The sequence below is a fragment of the Colletes gigas genome, unplaced genomic scaffold (genome assembly GCF_013123115.1).
Source record: "Colletes gigas isolate AHSC1104 unplaced genomic scaffold, ASM1312311v1 Colletes_gigas_Sc00003, whole genome shotgun sequence".
Taxonomy (NCBI): Eukaryota; Metazoa; Arthropoda; class Insecta; order Hymenoptera; family Colletidae; genus Colletes; species Colletes gigas.
In genome coordinates, this window is record NW_025106632.1 from 2,998,642 (window position 1) to 3,023,302 (window position 24,661).

The 24,661-nt window shown below is 39.2% G+C and overlaps 1 protein-coding gene across 2 annotated transcripts in view; it reads left to right on the plus strand.

The window, feature by feature from the left end:
* Window positions 1-24,661, plus strand: part of LOC122404700 (tRNA dimethylallyltransferase) — a 107,380-nt gene that overhangs the window by 39,317 nt on the left and 43,402 nt on the right. For both annotated transcript variants that reach the window (XM_043408897.1, XM_043408896.1), the window contains exon 4: window positions 20,699-20,834. In XM_043408897.1, coding sequence (XP_043264832.1) covers window positions 20,699-20,834 — 136 coding nt within the window. The remainder of the gene's footprint in view (window positions 1-20,698; window positions 20,835-24,661) is intronic.

The window sequence follows — 24,661 nt, forward strand, 5'->3', positions numbered from 1 at the left end:
GCGGACATTGTACAATGGGCTAGATTTCCTGAAACCTGATCGAAATTTAAACGATTATCAATACTCTGGCCACGAACATAATTAAATACTGAACAAAAATTATACACTCTCAAAAATTGCGGAAGCCCTTCGATAACACGGTTTTCATATAACACGAAGAAATCTGGACAACCTTATGATATAAATTTTTCCGTCTGTTTTGGTTGAAATAAACAGAGAATTTTGAATTTCCCTTGTAATGTTTCGCGTTGTTAAAACGTTGAATTTTATTTTCCTACAATCATTATATAAATCTGCTCATATTTTGTTTACTGTTAGTGAAACGGAAAGAAACGAATTCTTTCCAATTAGACAATTAGAACGATCATTAACAAACCGCAAAGAGCTGTGAATTATCTCACCATTCAGCAGTTGCTCTACGAAAGGAGAAAACAGTTTCATGCTTGTTGTACAATTACAGTTTCTCCAGGTGTTAACTTTGGCACATTAAATATGCACCAGGGACCATTGCAATTGAAAAATATGTTTCTAGAGAATTTATATACATCTGTATTTTAGAAAATTCCATTTGTTGGTCATTTTTGGTTAGTTCTGTATACATACACTTATGTGTACATGCTGAAGCTTAAATTTATTCCTCCAATTTATAATTCATCTTTCCAAGCATTGAACACCCATACAATGCTAAAATACATCAACGAATGTTTTAATTCCACATTGGATAATCATCGATTTTGCCCTTTCTTTACGTACGAATATTTATTAATTTTGACACTGGTTTCATAAAAAAAAAAGATTTCTTTCCATTTAAAAAGCTTGTACCAGCGTTCCATATAGTCCTATAGATTTTGTCCCTTGTTCGAACCGATGCGTGGGTGTCGTTGTATAACGATCGCGTACCGAATTTCGCGCGCCAGGCGGAAGAGGATTTTTCGGTTTCGGTTCGCAGAAGTGTTAAGCAACGTTTTCACGGTTCGATTGGAGCGCGGCACGAAGTAGAGAATTTACATTCGAAAAGGGTACAACTAAGGCCCCCGTGCACGCGCCGCGTTATAAATTCCACGGCGTGGTCTCGCCCGGTCGGAGAGGAAAACCGTAAGAAGATTAAGCAGCCAGAAACATACCATTCGCAGCACGGGCACGCCAGCCAGTCGCTATCACTTTACGCGTCCGTGGTTATATTTATTTCTAAGTTTCCCATCTGCCCGTAGTAGACCCTGACAAATGCAGATATCTTTAGTGCGCATTATTTCGCACTTTACAGGACTGATAACGCCGACTTAGCGCTATAAATTCTATTCTCCTTGCAATTGCGGCCCCGAGGGTGCACGGGGGGGAAGGTAGGGGGGGGGAGGAGGTGTGGCGGTGGGCAGGGGTGACGGCGAGGGAAACCTTGCCGGGGGATATACTACGTGCATCGCTTAGGCGAATTTATCAGTCGAGTTTCTTATTCTACAGTTTCCCCGATACGGAATACAATTTCACCGGGGATATTTTACAGATATCTGTTGAAAAAGCGCGTGGGCGGGGTGGGGACCAGCGATACACTTCTGCACGCGACGTATGCTCTCGAAATCGCCTGACGTATTCTCCATGTTCACAAGAGGAGGGTATGTATCGATATTACGGTGCATCGGGAAATCAGACATTCGCTTTTGGAATTTTTTTTTAAATTTCACTGTCAGTTTTATTTCTCGTTTTATAGAGCTGATCGAGAAATATTTATTCTATTTTTTCGATTCTCTTCCACACGTAGAATCATCGCCCTGCTACCTTCGATAAACACCGAGTCTCATAAATGAAATTTTTGGGACTCATCCCAGTGTATTTTTTAGCAAATTCCAACCACGATTAAAATTCAAATTTCGAGTTACGAGAGACAGTTTGTTTATATACAGCCGTTTATATAAAAAATAATAGGCGAGGTATTAAAATAGGGGATGTTTTTTAACTCTTGCGTTTTTACAACGTGGCAGCCAGAAGCACGTGTCCGTGGTAAGTGCGAGATCAGAGCCAAAAGGTCCGACAGGTCTCCCCCGCGATAGGGGTTGGCTAGTATATGGATATTTCTTGCGGCCAGGAGGATCCCTATCGCGTATATCGGGGGTTTCTTTAAAATTGTCTCGATATATACAAAGACCGCGGGGTGCTTTTTATATCGGGATCTTAATATACGAGGATATCGCCGCGTTCGCGGTTCTTCGCGATATAAATCGTCACCGAATATTTCACCGTCTTCCCGTCAATACGCTCGAGTCTTCCTCCAGCGAGGATAGATCGTAAAAAAGGAGCACGGACTGGACACACACAGGGGGAGAAAGAAGCTGGTACGTAGTAAAAGAGAGGGGTCGGGGGGTTAGGGTCGCGGGGTGGGAGGGGAGGAGAAAGAGAAGTTGGCAAGACGAACATAGGTCCAGACACAGAGAAAAGTAAGGAGAAATATTCTGGACGCGCTTCGCTGAGACAGGCCCTTGCAATCACTGTTTGAATCTTTGCCAAAACTCCCCCCAACCTTTCGCAACCCCTACTTTTTATACGGTCCTCCTACCAGCCCCTGTCTTATCACCATTTGAGCCTTGTCCTGCAGACAGTTTTCCTAAACGCATGCCGATTCCGAGGGACGTAATAGGCGATTCCACTTGACGAATATACTCGCGGGCCATCCGGTCTAGACGGCATTAAGCCCCTATGGAGCATAAGCGATCATAAGTCCGAGACGTACGGTTTAGGGACGTAGTAATTCTCTTATATTTCCCTTACGATCGATAAGGGAAAATAGACGTGTACACTATTGGCTGCAACACATTTTCCTCCTGTCAGCGTTTCAATGTCAGGATTCTGTCCTCGATCCTCGAACTTTTTATTCAATTTGTCGAGCAATAAGTTTGTTGAATATTTATTTGCTAAATAAATACGACAGAGTATTTAATTAATGTAGTTTTACAAAACGAAAATGCTGTTCATAGCTTGACGGTTTTCTCCTAACTTAGCTTGAGGCTCGGGGGATGCAATAAACGGGTATCCTCCTCAGATAGTACTGACCTATGCAAGGAAAGGGATTGGGCACCAATAGATACAAATTTTCATTAGAAATACATGCATTAGAGTACGTTAATATATTACTACAGGAATAATTGTAATTACGATGCTTAAAATAACTTAAAAACTAAATGTAGAGTTGGGAGTTGAGATCGTGTCCCAAGAGCGACATCTGTCGATCGTCGTTGAATTTAAATTTCGCCCCGCCCCTTGGGACCATTCTTTTCAGCTCCCAACTTTACACATCAGTGTCCCTAAAGTTGTCATCCAAAAACTTTATTTTATTATCGGTTTTGAACTCTCCTGCAATCACAGAAGTTATTCTTTGTCGCTAGAAAAATGCTCGCAAAACGTGGTACTTTGTTTCGTACATTCGATCGTCAACGCAAATTACCGCCACTTGGAATTAAAATTGTTATCGTGTGTACGATTACAATATCTAATTATGTAATTTCTATGACGATTCGTTTATTTTCTCGATCGATTACGAGAACGTGCGTCGTCATTTTGCGATACATGGTGTAACATTGTGTAACTTTTTAGCAACTTGTGACGCTATCTCAATTACAGAGCTTTAACGTTAGCAACAATGCAACGCTTTCGAATCTTTTTAATCGAGAGGCACGATAATGATCTCGCAATCTTAACGAGATTGTAATAGCGTTGCGACATCGCGTTAGTACTTTGTTTGCGCTATTATCGTACTATCAGATAATACGTGACTTGGCTAGGTTGACGTTCTTTTAAAATTCCTCGAGCACACGTCGAGACTAGTTTTTTAAACGCGAAGGGATCAAGATTCTGTTTACAATCTATGCAATGCTACGTAGAACAATATTATTTCGTATTTCGTCCTATTCTTTTTAAAAATCAAATTTAATGATTCCATTTATAAAAGAAATACGACTCGTCCCGATCTTCAAAACCACCCCGTGTAAAAGTTTGACGCAAGGATGTTTCGTATCGACAAAGAATAACAAAATTCAGTGCGTTGATTAAAGTCAAAAAGCGAAACGTTCCCCACACGGCTGAGTCGCTTTAATTACAAGTTTTTTTACGACAAGGTCGCTCGTTTAGGCGTATTACAACAGCGTTGTCGCGGTCAGTGTAGAAACAGCGAGCCACGGGATCCTTGGAGCACCACAATTAATTCGTGATATTAAACCAGCGTCCTTTTACGATTCGTTCCTGCGAACAAAAAGAGTTCACGTCATTTTCATAATCGACCAGGTTCGTTGCAGATCGCGACGATCTCGATCCTCCTTAGAATTTACAAGTCTCGGCGACGCTGACATTTCATGAGAGGAATAATCCAACTGCATATTCGGAAATAACGTTTAATCAAATCGTTCGATTATCGTGGATCGTATCGATGGCGGATCTAAGCCCAAAGCTGGGTGAAATTTAAATCAAAATATTTCAAATACGAAGTGAAATTTCGACAAATGAAACATATTTATTTTCGAGTATTCCTCGTCGATGGTTTTCCGATGTAATTCTTTTGGCCCAGAAATTGATATTTAAGAATTACTCCGCGGTTAAATGCTGGTCCTCCGTCGAGTCAAGTTGCATCTCCCGGAGCCGGTTTTACAGTTAAGGTACCGGCCTTGACTCCACGAACATTCAGGAAAAGGCATGTTAACAAACGGTTTATGGCTCCTTTTTTATTTGTTCTTAGCCACCGCTCGATAACGACGACTCGACACGAACGTTTCAATTTCTTTTCCATTTCGTTCGTCGACCGAGTCTCGTAAAGCACTCGACAATTGATTTAAATACGTAACAATGTCTCGATACGTCAGAATGATTAAATTACCAAGCAGAGGTCTTCGAAAGTTCCCATCAATTCTTTTACGAGCGCTCGAGTATTTTAGTCAGGCGAGCAATGCGTGGGGTTACATATAAGAACTCGCATAGTGAATTTCTGTCGCATGTATTCGTGTAAGACGGTTTTATTCGTATCGGTGGAACAAGGGTCGCGGATCTTCCCTCCTGTCTAGATCGTCATTAAATTTACCGCAAGACGGGGGATCCTGATAAACGACCGAGAGCTCTTTTTCAACGTGTAATGCTCCAATGTGATCGTTTTCCGCTTGCACTTGGGTTTTCAATTTTCACCGACTTAACACTTTCACTGGGTGATAGGATTTACCATTGTGATACTAGAAAAATTAATTCTTAATTTACAACATTGAGAAAAATAAATTTGGATGAAATTTGTGAATTTTAAGTTACGAAAATAAGCTCTGAAATAAATTGTAAGTTATGTAGCTCACAATGGTCTAAAATCAAAAGTTTACTTTTTAATTCAAAAATTAATATGGGAAAATAGATATGATGGTCCAAAGGCTAGAAATAAAATTACATTTCTTGTGTTTGTAAAAATGAAAAAAAACAAAAAATTTCTTTACAGATTGCTTCAGGCAAGCATCGGGAAATGGGAATAGATTGGAAAGACGAGCGCGAGAAGTACGTTGTCTCTTTTTCTAAATTTGAATCGGTCTGTTAGGATCCCCCTGAGCGCACTCATCTTGATTCACGCGTCTGGGGATATGTACGGTTTTTGTCGCGACACCAGAAAAGATCTCAGCGCGAGGCGGTTGCAAGACGACCAGAGAAAAATCTCTGTTACGTGTGGGTGACGTAGCGTGACACGTGCGTACTTACACGTGTGCGTCTCGAAGCGTGAGTACACACGGAACCATTGCGTTACCGATGTTTACGTAACACATAGTCGTTCGATACATTCCAACAATAACACCAATACGCGATAATTACGGTCAAACGTCTCAAAATCGATCGAACCAGCCGGGAGAAGAGGCGAGATCGAGAAATCGATACCGCGTTTGTTTCGCGTCGCTGCTCCCAGAGAAAAGTCGAACGAGCCAATTATCGGGCCAGGCGAAAGAAATTTTGTGGTGAAATTGTCATTATAAAACGGAGGACTGCTATGTAGCAAAAAATTAGGCAGATATATAATATCTAAACGTGTGAAACGAAATGCAGCGTCCAAATAATACAGACGTCGAATATCATCGATGCCATTTAAATCTTTATCGGCAGAAATCTTCAGAAATTTAAACGTAGATAGACAAACGTCAAGCAAGTGTTTCTCGAATTTCATCAGACGAAACGGTGCACGATAAGAAACTTTTTTTTATCAGCACCGTGATAAATCGTACGAACGAAATGAAAAGATCTACCCGCGTATTAGGGCACGAGTGCCCGATATGTGCACGCAATAAAATGAACGCTTGTAAGATAAGAATGAAAATTATTTAAAGCCGACAGCCGTTCATCTTAAATCGACTTTTCGTTGATATCGATGAACCGTAAAAGTGCTGTTCTCATGCTTCTTAACGTTACTTGATATATCAAGTTGCGGTTGCGGTTGAGTTTGCAGAATGCAATATAACACGATATTTGCGTCAGAATTTAAATGTAAACGGTGGCTCGTGTTGTGAAAGTTTACTCAACTATTACTTCGTTAAAGAATTATAAGTGTAACGGCGATTTGATGTAATCGTTCGTGAAAAAGAAGGAAAGTCGAGGAGAAATTGATCGCGTTCCTCGATCACGAGAAAACGAGATCGGAGATATTAAGATGTATTCCGATTGAGAAGCGTATTTCAGGCATTTTTTTACGTAAATTCAATCTGTAACGTATATATAAATTACAGAAATTGCATATTTACTACGAGTCGAAGTTCCATATACGATTCGGTAGTTCCACGAAGCCCGGGGTTTCTCAATTGAATGTGTCCTCCGATAATTCCAGTCCCTTCGTCCATAAACCAGTTTTAAATCCAGCAGGTGGGGTGAATTTTTTCGCGACAGGAAACGTTCGTTTCTCGTTTCAATATATTTCATAATATCGCCGTAGAAACATGAATTTTTAAACCATATCGATGCAATTAATCGAATCCTATATGTGTCGGAAATAACTGTTCCATTAGTTTACGTAAGAATAAATAACGAATTCCAATATGACGTTTGCGATAGATCGTCAGATTAAATGTAACAATTTTAGGATCAGATAAGATTAGGCGAAGGAAAACCGATGAAAACACTACAGGATTCGAAGATTAATCGCATATATCACCTTGTTCAATGGCAAGAATATTGACAATATTTCATATTCTTGAATTCAATTTTCATTATAAATTCTGTCTTTGTAGTTTTTCTAACAGTATGTGTTTTTTACAACTTTTGACTGTTAACGTGTTGCCCCATCTACCTATCTACGTATTAATCTGTCCATCTATCTATATATCTATCCTTGTACCTATCTTTCTACCTTCTAACTATGTATTTAAGAGAATATGGAACATTTAGTGACAGCTATATTGCCAGAAGCACGTGCCCTAAAGTAAACGAGTGGTTAGGTATCATTCGAATAATCTCGAGACGGTCTTTCAACGGCTAGTTAAATTTTATTTATTTATCTCGCGTGGAAATAATCAGAAGAATATAGATTCAAATATTTAAGATTTGTATCGATCTTCCCTTGTACGCAGAAATTAAAATAAACTACCTCGCGTCGCGAACACCGATTAATGTTCCCGCACTATTAATTACTCATAAAACACCTTTATTAATCCCGTGGTCAGCTCGAACGATGGGAAATAATTAATTTACCGGGCTCAACATCCCCTGGACTTTATTGGATTTGTTTTACTCCCGGCTTTATTCACTCGTATATCGACACCTGTTAGATCACTTCTCTTACCAACGAATCATATTCACACCATTATCTAAAATTGTTTATTTGTGATTTAACACTAGATTTACGGGCATTGATCGCACATATATTTATTGATACCTTTCATGTTGACGATTACCTTATAATACGATTTTTTTTTTAATTAGAATATGTATTCATGCCAGTGCACCAATCAAATTCAACATAAGTTGTTAAAAAATAATATTTACGCGTTCTGCAATTTTAAATATGGAATCAGACTATCTAGTGTTAAATATAAACATTGCACATTTCGTTTCGAAGGAAAGTCGAAACATTTTTTAATACTATTTCTGAAAATGAAGTGTCTTTAAAAATAGATCTAGATACAGTTAAAATACTCTCAGCGTCGATTTTGTCGGAAATAGCTTTTTTATCGTAAATATATTTGTAATCAGAAAAAACGTAAAAATTTTCTTTTACCGCTGGAAGGAAAAATTTTGGAGGGGGTAGCGTGAGGGGGATGTCGATGAAATTTTTGTCGAAAGTATCGAGGATCATGCTACTCCCATTAGCCGGGTTACGGAGTAATTTACGAAGGCGATGCGTACGCTTACGCTAATTTTCTGACGACAGGCATGGAAATTAGTAGCGCCTTTCTTATCTGCCGGAACGATTATTTTTCACGTGTCCTATCAGTAAGGCGCTCTATTTCTTAAACTTGTTCGTTGTCTCACCGACAGACTTGCTCAACTTTGCTAAACACTTGTGCTCACAACGCTCGCTATCCGAGCACACGTTCTAACTAGCCGTATCTGACTGACAGTCCAGAGAAAGAAACAGAACTAGCGAACGCGAGAAAGAGAGATTGTAGTAAATGAGATACTTAAGTATTTATTAGAACCGAAGACTAAATATGAACAGGTGTTGGTCTCGTGTGCTGGCAATTGTTTATGTATCTATCGTGGCCGTAGAATTAACTATAAAGTGTCGATATGCGAGGAACGTTACGTAACGTCGTAGAGAAACACAGTATTTTAACCCTTTGTTGCCTAAGGTTCAAAATATTTAAAGAAAAGAAATATCCAAATATGATGTTATTTTCAAGTTTCCATCTAGGTTAAAATATTCTCGGATTTTTCTAAATATTTTCTGATAAACGAGCCTTGGAATTACTCGTGTCTTGTTTGTTTTAAAGAATAAAATCCAAGTCGCATCGGATACGGGAGCAATCATTCTTTCTGTAGTTAAGCGATGTCCAATATCGGGAGAAAGTGTAAACTGGGATCAAGGTGTTCCTGTTTATCGGTTATTATACAACCGTTTCGGGCTCTTTATGGAACGGGTAGAAAAAACCGAACCGGGGTCCTAAGAAAATTACGATTAATCAATTCAACCGAGAACAAGTATTGGATCGAGTACAAATAAGATTCGTAATAAGTAAATAAAGGTTTACATCGATTCTTCTTTGTCTGGGAGGTTCGAATCGTATAATAATTAATTATTAATCTCTCTCTTCTGATCCTGGGCTCAACTATAGAAAGGAAGGTTGCTGTAATATCAAAGTAACTTGGATCTCATCCAGACCTGTATTATTTAATTAATTTTATAGTAATTTATGTTTCTCGATCACTGAGAAAACATAATCGAGACAACTGATCCAATTAGTAGCCTTGCACAGCCTATCCTCGTTGCTATCTCCAACCATAGTTGTTTAAAGACCATACACTGTCTACTGGAGGCCAAATCTGGTGAATACGATGGATGTTGTAATAATTCGAACTTGAATTCCATGATTTTGGCCATCGAAATTGCACAGATGTGCACCCGTACATTGTCTCGATGCAAGAGGAAGTTCATTGCTTCAATCGACAATAAAAATGAAACCATGTGGTGGATACAACTGAAACTTTGACAGTTGTCTAGTGAGTGGTGATGCTTACTAAAAACAAACCATTTTGGATCCTACGAGCGCCAGGTCTTGGATTTTCTAAGGTCTTATCGAACGACCCTAGTATCCATTTGCACACGGTGAATCTGTGCGAAGAAGAGCCTAAATAGCTCCCTGTGCGTGTGTGGCGTTTATCGAGGAGCTAATAGTCGTATCAAGGACCTCGCCAAATGACTAGCCTCTCGACAGACCCTTCGTCTTCTTTCACCTTTCTTCCAATCTCGTTTCGTACCCAACTCGACCTGGAATGGAACCGTGGCGATTCCAAAGATATCGGCTACTTTCATATCGCGTACACTCACTTTCCATTGCTCCGGTGCTAGTTAGCATCGGGCTGCAACATCCTCGCGAACGATCACCTCGTATCCTCGTAAATCATCGCCGATGAAAATACTTAGGTCGAGAGACAAGAGCGCCAACGGCGGAAGCATCGTTAAACGGCAGCGCTATTATTGGAGAGCGGGTGGAATTACGTTACTCTTGTCTTTTATTAGCCCGCCGCGGTTCCCGGTTCTTCCTCCTCGAGCATCCCGCGGGATGACTAACGTCTAGCCGTCTATCTGGCATCCAGCCAGGATTCGTTCGCGGAACGGATAGATTTTACTCTCGCGGCTTCCCGTCCTGTCTTGGCACAACCTTGGCCAAGCCCAGGTACTCCTGTCATTGCCACGTGGAGACACCGCCTCCGGGGCCACTGGCTCCTTCGGGCCACATCTTTTCCACTAAACTAGATTTTGACAAAAGATACGGCTCCGACGGAAGGATAACCGTGGGTGCACACGCTCGTGGGAGATATTAATACGACTACCGAGCCCGTCCGTACGATTGACTCATCCGGTATCGCGGGAACCTCGGCAATTTCGGAACTTTTCACTCCGACGAAATTTTTCTGCGCGATCCGTTTGATCAACGACCTGCCTGACTGCTGGGGAAACGAAACCATCGTCGTTTTGGCGTAAATCGGCCGTGGGGAATTAATAACGTTAGAATTATCGATAATTATGGGATATTCATTAGTCGAAAACCACGCTAAATTTTGCAAAAAAAGAGTAAATTTGTTATTAATAGTGTTAATTTTGGGTTACTATGTAACAGAAATTAGTCAATTTAATAATCAATCTGACTGACAATCGTCGTTTTGGCGTAAATCGGGCCTGGGGAATTAATAACGATAGAATTATCGATAATTATGGGGTATTTATTTATCGAAAACCACGGTAAAATTTGCGAAAAAACAGTAAATTTGTTATTAATAGTGTTAATTTTTAGTCATCATGTAATAGAAACTAGTCAATTTTACCAGATCTACCAAAGCAATCAAGCTTATTCGTTTCACCTTAGTTTTTGTTACTTTCGTCAAAGAGTATCGATATTTAATTTTACCAAATAGTAGCGAGCCCCCACAGAATTTAGATGTTTATAAAATATATTTCAGGCCTCGTGTTGCATAAAAATCGTCGAAACTTCTGTCTTATGTTTGCTCGATTGTCTGTTCTTTTTTTTTCCATAGCTCGACCACAAAAATATGCGACTCGCCTCTGTCGATACGCTTCTGTTTACGATACCGTCGCATGTTTTATATATATTTTTCCTGCCATTGTTGCCGACTTCTTCAACACGAAAAATTCTCTGCAAATCCAAGCCTGTTCATACTTTCAATTAACCTCTGTTCGACGAAGTTTGGATCCATTTCTACGACCAGTAACTCTTGACAGTTATTTGCCCCGTATCGTTCTCCGCCATCCTTCCCAGACATTCGCGAAAGAAATTCTCTTTGTAGTCTGCGATCCACATTCGAGTTATCAGCGAGCATACGCGTCGAGCAAAGTGATCGATAACATTGAAAAGGGAACGGAGAATATTTAAAGAAAATTACGTATGCGCTGAATGTCAGAGTGTCGAGATCGAAGGAGCGCGTTTTTAATAATCGTAGAAAAATTCTTTCGTTCGAATGGGTCTTTAGTGACGTTATATTTCACGATGGTCGGTCTGATTCATGCGCTTCCTGCGTGTGTTTGTCACCGTTCACCGATCATTCGTCTTCGTTCGAACGTTCCGAGCTGTTTTCGAAGCATCCATACCGCTGAAATACTTGTGCACGGCGTATACAATTATTGCCATAAATTTCTTTAATGTTTCGAGCGTTTAGATGACCGTTCGCCAAGTTCAAACCAGAATTTAACCCTCGAAACGTTTTATCAATTTTTCTATATTAAATTCTCTAATTTTGGAGGCGCGAATAAGTTTCGAAAGCGTCGCGCGATCGGGAAAAATAGTGTTCGATTGATGGGTGGTGATAGTAACGGAAATTCAATTATTTATCAGACAGTGTATAGAGATTCTTGTTTGTCGGGATCAACCGTTCGGAGCAAATTTATGGTCGCTATGATGTGAATGGAAAGTGGCGGCTGGCTGTCTCTATGGCGCGGCTTTGGCGTTAAAAGAGATGTTAAAAAGCGTGTTGGGCAAACTCGCTGAGAAATTAAGTGATTCCTGTCCCCAAGGTTCATTACGTAACGTGCATACGAACGAGTCGAAATTTTTTTTTAACTCTCCAAGAAGGGGAAAAGAGAACCCACGGAACATAAATAATTATTATGTCCCTTTAATCGTTCCATAAAGCAGCTATCCATAAATGTCTGCATTACGCAGTTTTTATACTCTCGTACAAATCAAACGACAATAGAGGAAAATTAATAAAGCCTTATAACCAATAACGGAATACCGTTTCAATGATTATCGAATCCACCTGGTGGGTAGAGAATTATTAACTGCGATAAGATACTTTATTTAAATTTAATTAGATTGTACGGACTCGATAATTATTTTTGGATCTACTATTATTTATTAGACGTTTTAACAAATCAAACGACAATAGAGGAAAATTGATAAAGCCTTATAACCAATAACGGAATACCGTTTCAATGATTATCGAATCCACCTGGTGGGTAGAGAATTATTAACTGCGATAAGATACTTTATTTAAATTTAATTAGATTGCACGGGCTCGATAATTATCTTTGGATTTACTATTACTTATCAGAGATTTTTAAAAATTAATCCATGTGAAAATAAAACCGGGAGACCTCGCGTAATTATTTTCCAGTACAAGAAGCTTCTGTGGCGCGTAAACTTTGACGTCCATCGGACTTCAAAGATCCAAGAGTCGAATCATACGATGTATCGGAGTGGAAAGACGAGACACAATGGCGGTCAGAAAGTCCTTACAGGACACGGAAAATCTATAATAGAAAGTACAATAGACACCAGAGGGTAGTAGTGAACGAGACGCGAGTTTGCTTGAAAACGTGAAATTACAATGTCGTATCTATGCTTGAAAATTGACAATTCTTTAAAATTGCCTCCGAATTTGATCGCTTTTTTTAGAAATCTGAGACTAAAATCATTATTCTTTCTATTTTTTCTTAAGCCTGCCAAAGTTAGAAACAAGAAAAAATCGATATTTCAACCTAATTAAGAATTTGTTTCTTTTTGTTGACTTTAATACGAGGCTCTGTACTGCTGCTAATTTTGACTATTTCTCGTTGTAAAAATTTGTGAATATCACCGAAAGAGTGGTAAATATGTATGCAAAATACCGATGCAAGAACTTGCCTAGTTTCTTCGTAAAAAAATACCAAAGAGAGCATAGAAAAACGGGTTTTACGGTAGAAGAACCCCTGAATGACGCGTCGAGTTTCGAACGGCGCGGCGGGAGGATTCAGCTTCAATTTCGCATTTTTGCAGAAGTCGGCGTTGCTCTTCGTTACGAGATAAGAGCGGTTCGGTACAGCAACCGGTTCGTAGAACGCTCGTGTTAGTTGAAATGAAGTTTCTCCCGACCGTCTAACAATAAATATTTGTAATGGCCGACCTCTAAATGGATTAACGGCGACTCCGATTCTGTCGTGTAACCAGATTCGATTACTAATTGCGTCGATAATTTATACGACTTATTTTCACGGTGGAATTATTAATATCCTTTCTCGGTATTGCTGTTTGGGTGCCGTGATTCTGCGGCGAAAAGGATTTATGGCGGCACGGGTGTTCGCCGGCTACGAAAATGCGAGTGGAAAGTGGCCTTTTGCCGTGTACAGAACAGGTCATAAAATTCTAATCTCGCATTATCTGTGGCACACGTTCTCCTTGCATATTTCGCGCTAACTGCATTATGCTTCTCGCCGCGTCGAGAAATCTAACGTAGGGGAAAGTCCGACATAACGAATCACCGGGCAAATTCAACGAGTCCGAGTTCCCTGTCTATCGATGAATTTACACTGACATTATCTTTGCATACGTCTTTCCCTTTCTGTTTCTTTCTTCTTTTTTTCTTTTTTCTTTTTATCTTTTTCCTCTTTCGACGACGTAAAAGCTTCGGTTCTTGTACGTGTCCGGAACGTTTACGTAAAGCAAGATCCGTACGGTGAAACATTGGATTTAAACCGATTTACATCGATGTTGCGCTCGTGTTACGATTTCCGTGGCTTACTGGCCAAACTACCGAGGGTGGTCTCAAACATCTCGCGCCAGTGTTTCTCAAATCTCACCAATATATCGACCAACTTATTTTTTCATTCAACCACGTGGCCACAATCCACGCGAATACGCTTGCTCGATTATCGTCACAGATATTTCCAAGGCCAGCAGGTCATAGCAATACAATTATTTCATTTTTTTTACTGATTTTCATTCAAAATATCGTACATTCGTAAAATGGTCGATGATACATGTTCTCACACACCTTAACACATTGACTGCCAGACCAAAACTATACAATTCTTTGCGGGACCAAAACTTCGATTTTAGACAATTATAAGCTACATAACTTAAAATTTGTATTACCATTTATTTTTATAACCTCACTAAAATTCATGTTTTCTGTTCAAATTTCAACTTTAACATTTCATCCTGAGAATTAATTGTTCTAGTTCCATAGTGGCAGTCAAAGTGTTAATACAGTAGGATCACGATTAATCAGAATTTCGTTTTACGTTTTCCCGATTATCCAATTATAAGATGTATTAAAGCTGACAGTAATCAAACGTTATACGTCTCTATTTTACGGTACGAATGAAATTTATTATTCGTGAAACGGTTCGAGTTTGTTGGAAATCCTATTAAATAGAATACAAAACTGAAACGACTAATGTAAAATAGGCGTTATTGTACCTGTGATAGATTCAGGAATATTCGGAATCTAGATACGCATATGTTTAAAAACAATAGACAGCGTCCTAACAACCGCTACAGCGAGGCGTGATTACTAATAAATAGACTGCGGATCTTTATGCAAATTCATATTTTTATTAATAGAATTAATGAAACGGGAGCTTCGTATATGATTGTCTCAACCCTTAAATATAATAATTTGTATCTTACTTTAAGTATTTCTTATATTTTTGCATATTAAGTGCATTCTGTAGTTTCTTGAGAATTAAAATTCCCCATAAATGCATAAACATCCGCAGTCTACTAATAAATGTTTGTCGTTACACGAATGTCGTATTGAATATATCCCATAATATCCAATAGAGTTCCGTCAAATCCAAAATCATTTCACAGAAATATAGTGCATTCATAAATTCTTTTTCTTAGTCGTACTTTTACAGAAATAAATTAATAAAAAGAAAGACGCGTTAGAATTCTACGGAGAAGATTCATCGACGTTTCGAAAAGTTATCAGAAGTTATTTTCGTATTCGCGAATGAAAAATTCGATGTGTCGCCGTTCTAAGCGTCGTCTAGAGATTTCACCATTCCAGATAAATGGATTAATAAAAAGGAAGACGCGTTAGAATTTTCGTAACAGATTCTACGAAGATTCATATCGACGTTTCGAAGAGTAAGTTATTAGAAGTTATTTTCGAATTCGCGAACGAAAAATTCGATGTGTCGCTGTTCCAAGTGTCGTTTACATTTCATCGTCCCAAATAAATGGATTAATAAAAAGAAAGACGCGTTCGAATTTTCGTAACAGATTGCACGCAGAAGATTCATCGACGAGTAAGTTATTTTCGAATTGGCGAATGAAAAGTTTGACGCGTCTAAGCGTCGTTTAGAGATTTCGCCATCGCGCATTTTCGTTCGACAATTTATTCACGGCCATGGAAACGCTGGTCAGCTTTCGCTGGACAGGGCTACGGTACGTTTGCGTAAATCGCATACCGAAAATAAAGTGGATCGAAACTGCGGGAGCATCGGCTTTAGACGATTTCCATAAACGTTACGCGAGCGTTACATTTGTTTCGTTCGGAATGGTCGCCTCGCGTGTGTCCATTAAATTTACATTAAAGCCGCGTTTCATTTGCATGGGTTTACCAGCCTGGACGTCGAGGAGCAGTGACGGATCTCAGGCACAAAGCAGATGCACCGAGGATACGCGATAGCCAAACTCTGTTCCACGAATAGGTCTCACGATTTTTCTATATTTACTGTCGCGCGCGCGCGCGAGCGATTATGCGATTTCCACCTGCGGTTTTTTCGATTCCTGTCGATTGCACGGCCGTCTCGTAACGTTGTGCAACCTCTGGTACCCGCGAGCTGTGCGTTTCTTGTAAAAGAAGAGACGCTGCGGGAAAGAGAGAAAGCCGATAAAAACGTGGGATCATAGTGTCGGCACGGGGGTCAAAACTAACGATAAGGGTCGCGGTGTCGCGAGATAACATCGGTATCTTCGCCTCCTCTTTCACAAGAGTCAGGTTTAATTAGTCGAAGAGGGAGTTTAATATGAAACTTCGTATCTCTACGTTCTGACATCTGGCTGTTCTCTGGTTGAACTCTGTTAAACTCGGGCTTTGGTCCTCGGATGTTGGAAACACGCACGACCGGCGAGCGCGTGTGGTAAGGTTGGCAATTGTGGTTCGAGTCATGTTTCGAATAATGCGTTCTAAATCACGGAAAGTTTGTTTCTTCGATCGGGAACACGTTGGACCGAGACTCCCTCTAGAATAACGAGCGAAATTTTAAAAAATTTCAAAACCAAGTTTCTCGTTCGTAAATTTCCTGATCGAAAATACGTGAATTTTCGTAAGATTAAGAGAAATATACTCTCGATTGAACATTGTTTGAACGATGGAAGGAGCCACAGCCTGTCGTAAATCAGACCATTGCTCGAGAAAATCTCTGTAAATTTCGCGAGACTAAAATTCTAATGTAACACATTTTTTAAAATTCATATTGGTTCGATTCATATTGGTTTGATCGACCGAAATTCTTTCTAGATCGATATTATTTGGCGGTAGATTAATTGATATTGTATAGATTAAAAGAATTCCTTTCGATTCGTGTCGCCGTTCGCGATACGGTATCGCATCGGCTGTCTTTGACCCAGTAATCGGCGCTGCTTTGTGATGGCATTGGATTAATTATCGAGTTACTGTACCGGATGTTTAGGCGTTAAAAACTTCGATTACGGACGCCCGGAGCCGCTGTGTAAATTCCGAAAATACATGGCTCGGTTTTCGATTCCTCGAATCGATTCGTGGAAACGTCGAAAATGTTCGGCGTTGATCGTTTTGCAAAATTGAAATCAAGATTCGTCAAACTGCCGGGGAACCGACTTGCAAATTAACGCTAGCGTAGAATTCGATCGAAACGATTACACAACGTTCACTGAAATCGTACGAATTAATATGGATCGTTTTACTATACTCAACAGTCGTTCAGAGCACCTTAAATCGATTTAAAATTCTTTCTTTAAACTTTCGATTCTCGATGGTCGATAAAATTCGATTTTGTGGGTGTACCGTGTCGCCAAAACATAAATAGTAGGGACCCTTTCAGTTATCCGAAATGGTTTCAGTAATCCGGGGAACATTGTAGATCCGTATTGAATTAAGTCTGTGCTCGAAAAATTGCACAATGCAGGGTCCTTGCGTTTCAATGTCACGATTTTAAGTATTTTCAATCGTTCGATCTTTCATCGTCGATACAAATCATTCGCAACGAATGCTCGCGGAGACGGGAGGACACTTTCAAAAAATTCCAATCCCCGTCTCGGTTTCTCCATCGTGGGCCGATTCTTGCAGCCGATCGGATTTCATCGACCGTTCATCATGAAAGTGAGACAGAAATGGGCACGTTGGATAATACACTGCACATGATCGCGACACGGTTCGCCACAGATTGCGAGGGAAAATGTACGACTTTTGAAATCGAGCTCACCGAATTTGTCGACCACGAGTTTCATTACGAGGGTAGAAAAACCTGCAAGGTGCATATAACACTCTTTTATAACACCAAATGTTGCAGAACGATATTATTTATTCCTGTTGCACGTTTAAAAGACCGTTTGATGTTGTTGTCGATTTTACCACACCGTGTACTCCACCCCTAATTTTCTTATAATTTATATTCGTTGTTTTCGGTACACCAGAGCTTTTTATTATTTTTTTATTGGAAGAGATATTTATTCGAAGACTGTACGTTTCTCTTTGCATTATTAATCACTCCAGTTCCGATTCCTTTCGAAAGATTGCGTTCGTATTATTTATAATTGCAAAATTCTCCGAATATATCTATAGAATTATAATCGTTCGACGCGTGGTTCCACGATTACATCTTAATCGCTGTAAAAATAGACGATCGACGGTAGGGTGGCGCCAATCGTGTGACTGACAACCAGATAATAGTCTGTATCGAAAATAATTACGCGTTGCACGTAATAATATCAATCGAATTGCCGTGTTTGTAAGTACTGTGTTCCACGAAGATTTAATTTTCCGGTTTGCAGATATTGACCCAATGGTAACTCGAGAGCCTGCAATTAGTCAGCCTCTGCGTTATATCTTCGCCACTTTCACACTTTTTTTTTTTTTTATTATTCATGCTCGTATCGCGTATCAACGATTTGGTCAATCGTTATCTTTCGTTCGATTTATTTGTTTCCACGAAACGAGCATAAATCTCTCAGAAATCCTGAAACGTTTATAAATGTTTATAAGGCTCGTGAATTTGTTAAATACAGGGACGAAGATAATATATTTTATCCACGGGTTGTTCTCGCATCGACCGAGACGCGATTAAAACTTAGAACGGATATAGTTAAAGAAAATGATGAGGACAGAAATGTATTCATATGTATGGAAATTTATTGGGTTTACCTGTAATAATTAAGAAAAAGATAAATGAATTGGTCTCCGGAACTACGGGGCATGGTGTCCCATATTTTCACCACTACCGGTAATAAATATCAATACGTGTTGCACGGTACGCTTTGTATTGTGCATCATGTTCCCGTAACGCTACAATAAGTATGCACATTAGTTAAGCGTAAACTGCAACATTTTATTATGATACGTTTCGCGTAATGCAAAATTAATAGCCATTAAATAAATAATACAGCATGGAGCAGAGTTTATAGCGGAGTTTCTTCCATTAATAAAACTACTTCTCCTCGGAAAACGTTGTTAATGTTTCGTTCAGAAAATTTATCTTTCAATTCACTTTTTAATTGAAACGTATTTCAACGTTTCCTTCGTAAACAATTCTTTTATATTACGTACCTCGTGTTGTTTTAATTTTTATAATTTATCATTTTTTTTTCTTCTGAAATAATAAATATAAATTGAACGGTGATACGAAACGTTAGAAATTTAGCTGTTCGGATTCTTCTTGAACGCTTTGCCAATTTGTCTTGTGTCGGACAACGAGGGAAATTAATTTCTCGCGGAGAGAACAGAAGTTATAAATTTAAAATTTATTGCAAGCTTTAGAAATTAATTTAAACTATCCTTGTAAAAAATCGTGAAACTTTCCTTGTGCCAACATCTTAAACGTGCCATTCGTTTGCAAGAAAAATGTCGAGCGCTGATAACATGGAGACCTTGCACAGGGCGGTATAATAATTTCGCTCGTCTGAGTTATTGCCGGCGGTTTGAAGAATTTCTGTAGTAATATGAAATAGTAATTCCCAGAATACCTTCTGTGATATTAAAATACAGTTCTTGCGAGGAGAATACTTTCTCTGCGTGTAGAATGCAAAGAAGGTTCTTGGAACGAGAAAGTCAAAAAGAAAAGAGTGCAAAATTCCGTTGAAAACAATTTTGCAATCTTCTCTATTCGATCGTACGAAAAGTTGAAACAATAATTTTGTTGTTAACAATCGAAACGATAAGTCTATATCCATACACGATTTTACAGTTTTTTAAAGGGGAAACGTTGAATCGAAGTAAACAACTTTGCAACACTTTCGGATTGTTTGCTCTCAAAATCAATAACAAGGAAATACCACTTCCGACGTGTTGTATCCTTTAGCGAAGAAAATAGCAAACGAGTGAAGACGATGAGTCGTTAAACACGTTAACATACAGTTTGGTTGGATAACCAAGGTAAAATAAATTAATAAATAAATTTACCACATAAGGTAAATTTAGTCGAAGCAGATGCAAGGAGACAATTGCTTCGAGTATCCATTTTTGAACCATTAAAATTCTTTCGATTTGTATTTTAGGGAAAACTATTGATTTCAATGACTTCCTGATTAATTTGAGATTCTAGGTTCATATAATGGTCTTTCAGGTTCCTCAAAAAACTGATTACTTTGAAATAATTCCTCTTTTAGAGCAGTTCGAGCTTTTTTAGCTTGCACTGTGTACCAATAATGATATTCAGCTCGTTCGTCGTTCTTAAAATGGAGCTGTAGCCTTCATTAAATATTCCAGCAGCTATATAGGGAGCTATTTCAATTATTTTTAAGCCGGAATGCAGGGCTTAGGAACCGCGCGCCAAATGGGCGAGTTAAAACTTTCGTTTGCATTCTATTCTGTCCATGGCCAACCAAGCCTCTTTGAAGTAAATCTTCCCTAGATAAATCCTCGTAAATGGGAAGATGTCTCAACCCCTAAATATAGTAATTCGTATCTTCGTATATTAAAGTGCATAAACATCCGCAGTCCAGTTATAATGGTTTGTCAGAGAGACAAGAAAAGTATCGTGACACATTTTGAGTTGCACCCCCTTTGAAAATCGTCTGGTTTCGCCTAACTGTGGACCGTAGATCTTGACGAACTCCTGTCCTTTGGGTTGCAGGTCTCTGGAAGTGTTCGGGCAACACGGTGTCAAGCATTCGGAACTCCTGAAAGACCAAAGGACAGCCGGTGGTTCCGGATTAGGCGGCCCTCTGAGACACCCGAACTCCATTATACTGTGGCTATGTTGCGATCAGGTAAGATGACGGACGTCCGTTCGTCGTCCAGGGAACCTCCACCATGCTCGTTCCCCCGAGAACACGTACCGCGACAGCGTCGACCGTTTTCAAGGCTGCTCGAGCCTACGAAGCGCAATCGTACCGCGTTTCATAACATTGTGCTACTTGATAAACGATAAAGTTTATCGCCCTGCCCGTTATGCTCGCGCGAGCTGTTAACGCGCCACACCGCGGCCAGATAATTCCTCCATTGAGGTTTCGTTTAACGCGAGGCTGAATGGCCGTCGTGCGTGGAAACACTCGATCGCGCGCGAACAACTCTCGAATGGCTCTTTCCTGGCTCGAACGTTAAACGAACGAGTCGAAACTTATTTTGCAGACGGTTTTTACGCGTTACTCGCCATCCATCATCGTTTGTTTCGATCGTATCGTCGACTGACAGAAGACAAACATATGGGGGGTGAGTTTCCAGTTGTAGAAACGTCCTTACGTAACGCCTCATCAGAATAGATAGTTAATATGGGCGTATCGAATGTTTCAACGTCTTTAGTTTCTTCCATTATCGATGGGATTTTACTTGAACTGTTCTCTAAATTGCAAGCAAATATCGACGCCGTAGATTTAAAAACTTTAGTGCCAGCGTGCATCATAAACCTATGTTGATCGTGTTGGGGAAACACTTAAGTTCGCGGCGTATCCCGAATTACGGTAATAATTTTTACGGCGTATGGAAAGAATATGTATGTATAATGTTACAGTAGTTACGTTACCACGTAAATATTTTTTTTTTATAGCAGGTTCGTCGTATCGAAGGTTGCAAGCGGATTAAAAATAACTGTACGGCGTTCCCATACCATCGTTTATGTTCCTTGATAAACGATAAACATTATCGGGCCCACAGTACGTTGCTGTTTAGATTAATCGTTCTCTCGGACACACCAAAGTAATCATCCGCGTTATCAATAATACTTAATTTGGTGTTCAAAATAAAGATACGGCGGATTGATAAATCAGAACCCGTGTATGTGGTCGAATACTCGAGGCGATTAGCTTCGAGGATTCGAAGAACCGCTTCGCCTAGAAATTTTAAACGTAAATCAGTCACGGAATAAATATATAGAGATCCAGGCAGGTAAGAATTGAAATTCACAATTGCAAAATCGTATAGATCGCTTCATTGTTCCAACGAATGTATCAGAAATCATTCTGAAACTTTTGTTAAGAATTTTAGAATCAAAACTATGAATTCTGACTTGTAAAAACAGTTGTAAATGGATTATATTTAAACCGAGTTTTTATAATTAATTTTCTGTCATTTCTATTCAATTTTTAGTGATTATTATTGACCCCCGCAATCGAAAATAATTTTTTCAGAATGATTTGGAATTTTTTAATTTTGTCGATAAATTTCAGCACCTACCCCCTGTCGATTTTTCTTAAAAATTCGTTTTTCATTTTTAATTAATTTGTTTGACGATCTACGAAAATGTTATCTAATACTTTTTTGTAGGTGTCCATGAGCTCTACTTTCCTACTAAATTTCAATGAAATCCATTGACTATTCTAGGAGTTATGGCTGTTGAAATTTGGATCTTTCTTATTCACACCTTCTCGAATTTCTTTCTTGAAAATGCGCAAGAATTCGGGGGTATGTTTATTGACCAAAAATGATTGTAATTGACCCCTGCAACCGAAAATAATTTTTCCAAAACGATTTGAAATTTTTTAATTTTGTCGAAAAATTTCACACCTTCTCGAATTTTTTTTTTTAAATGCGCAAGATTTCGGGGGTATGTCTAATGACCAAAAATGATTCTAATTAACCCCCGTAACTAAAAATAATTTTTCCAGAACGATTTAAAATTTTTTCTTTCCGTCGAAAAATTTCACACCTTCTCGAATTTTTTTCTAGAAAGTGGGCAAGATTTCGGGGGTATGTCTAATGACCAAAAATGATTGTAATTGACCCCCGCAACTAAAAATAATTTTTCCAGAGTGATTTGAAACTTTTCAATTTCGCCGCAAAATTTAGGCACCTAATCGAATTTTTTTCTCGAAGGTGCGTAGGAATTCATGGGTATGTCTATTGACCAAAAATTATTGTAATTGACCCCCGCAACCAAAAATAATTTTTCCAGAGTGATTTGAAACTTTTCAATTTGGCCGCAAAATTTCACACCTACTCGATTTTTTTTCTCGAAGGCGCGTAGGAATTCAGGGGTATGTCTATTGACCAAAAATGATTATAATTGACTCCCGCAACTAAAAATAATTTTCCCAGAGTGATTTGAAACTTTTCAATTTCGCCGAAATTTTCTGCACCGAACCCCTGTCAATGTAATGTAGTAATACAATTTGTTAATAAATATATAACATTCCTATGCTTTATTCAACTGTTTAGTATCAATATCACTGCTGGATTTATGCGGCTGTAACTTGTTTGTTTCTGTAAAATATAATCCCTATCATTTACCCAAGAATAATCGTTGTAAATATGCCGGGTTATTCGGACATTCCGGATAATCGGAATACTACTGTACTTCCTTTTTTTTCATAAACGAGGTTAATCACACTCAAATGGCCGGCAATTATGCTGTTTACCCCTATCGGTTACGTGATTGACACGTCGCCGTATCGGCCGAGGTTTAAACCGATATTCACGCGAGCCAAGTCGCGGGAAAACGTTAGCAAAAGATATGCAAACGCGACGCAAGTAGGCCACCGCTGGAATCAGGTGCACTTATCCTATACGCAATTTCATGCAGCCTAAAAAAACTAAAAAATCGTTTGCAATTAATTTCACAATATTCGATCGTGTTTTCGCTATTCCTCCGTCGTGTTAATTTTCCTCGATCTTCCCATTTTCCGTTTCGCGATTCTAAACGCGCGCGAACGCCGCTAGAATTTACGACGTATCGCTGCACGCGCGAACCTTCGGCGTTCGGCCAATAAAACTGATCGATACAAAGTTTCATTTTAATAGAATTTTATTAGACGATAAATCAACTCGGGCTGCTTTAGAGGTCGCGACGCAACGGGACAGTGCGGATTGCGCAACAATGTCTGCCGTCGACTGTCACGGCGCGAAAATTTGCAGAATTCATTGACGCGAATAGCTAAACGCTCGGAACTGCCAATATTCGAGATACCGGCGAGCTATTCGTACCGCGGTTTCGAAATCGGAAGCCGATCCGTCGGCCTTGCGTATTGCGGTTGTAACGGCCGTTCGAGAATTTCTTTCACCTGGAATAGGGCAAATCCGAACTTTCCCCGAAGGGGTCATTGCGCAACAACCGCTGACGTACACAAATAATGAAAAATTGTGCAACAATCGTTGCATTCTTGCCTCTATGCACTAGCCGCCGCTACAACTCCTACATCCTCTATTAGCCTACATTTATTTACCGATATTATCGCCGATCATAAAACCTGGTACTTTTTATACGATATACCCAGGTACACACGAGTATTATTATTATTATTACTCATTTATTAACGGGAATAAACCCTTTAGTACAAAAGGTGTAATATGCAAGGAACTACAAAGGTGGATTTTACATAGTCAAATCGCTTATAAAATTTTAACAAAATAAATTAATATACAATACGTTGTGCGGATAATTTTAGTTTTCAGTCCATTTCAATCTGTAAATAAAATATCACCAAGATATCTCGATTAAAATTCAGTTTTATTTAAAATCAGAAATGGCAGTTTGGGGTAGTTTATTACACACATTTTTTTTAAAAATAGAACAGGTATATTTCAGATTTTTTTATTTAAATTTGAATTTGTTTGTCCCGTTCGAGTTCAAATTCCATCGAACTACCGAGTTACAATTTTATAA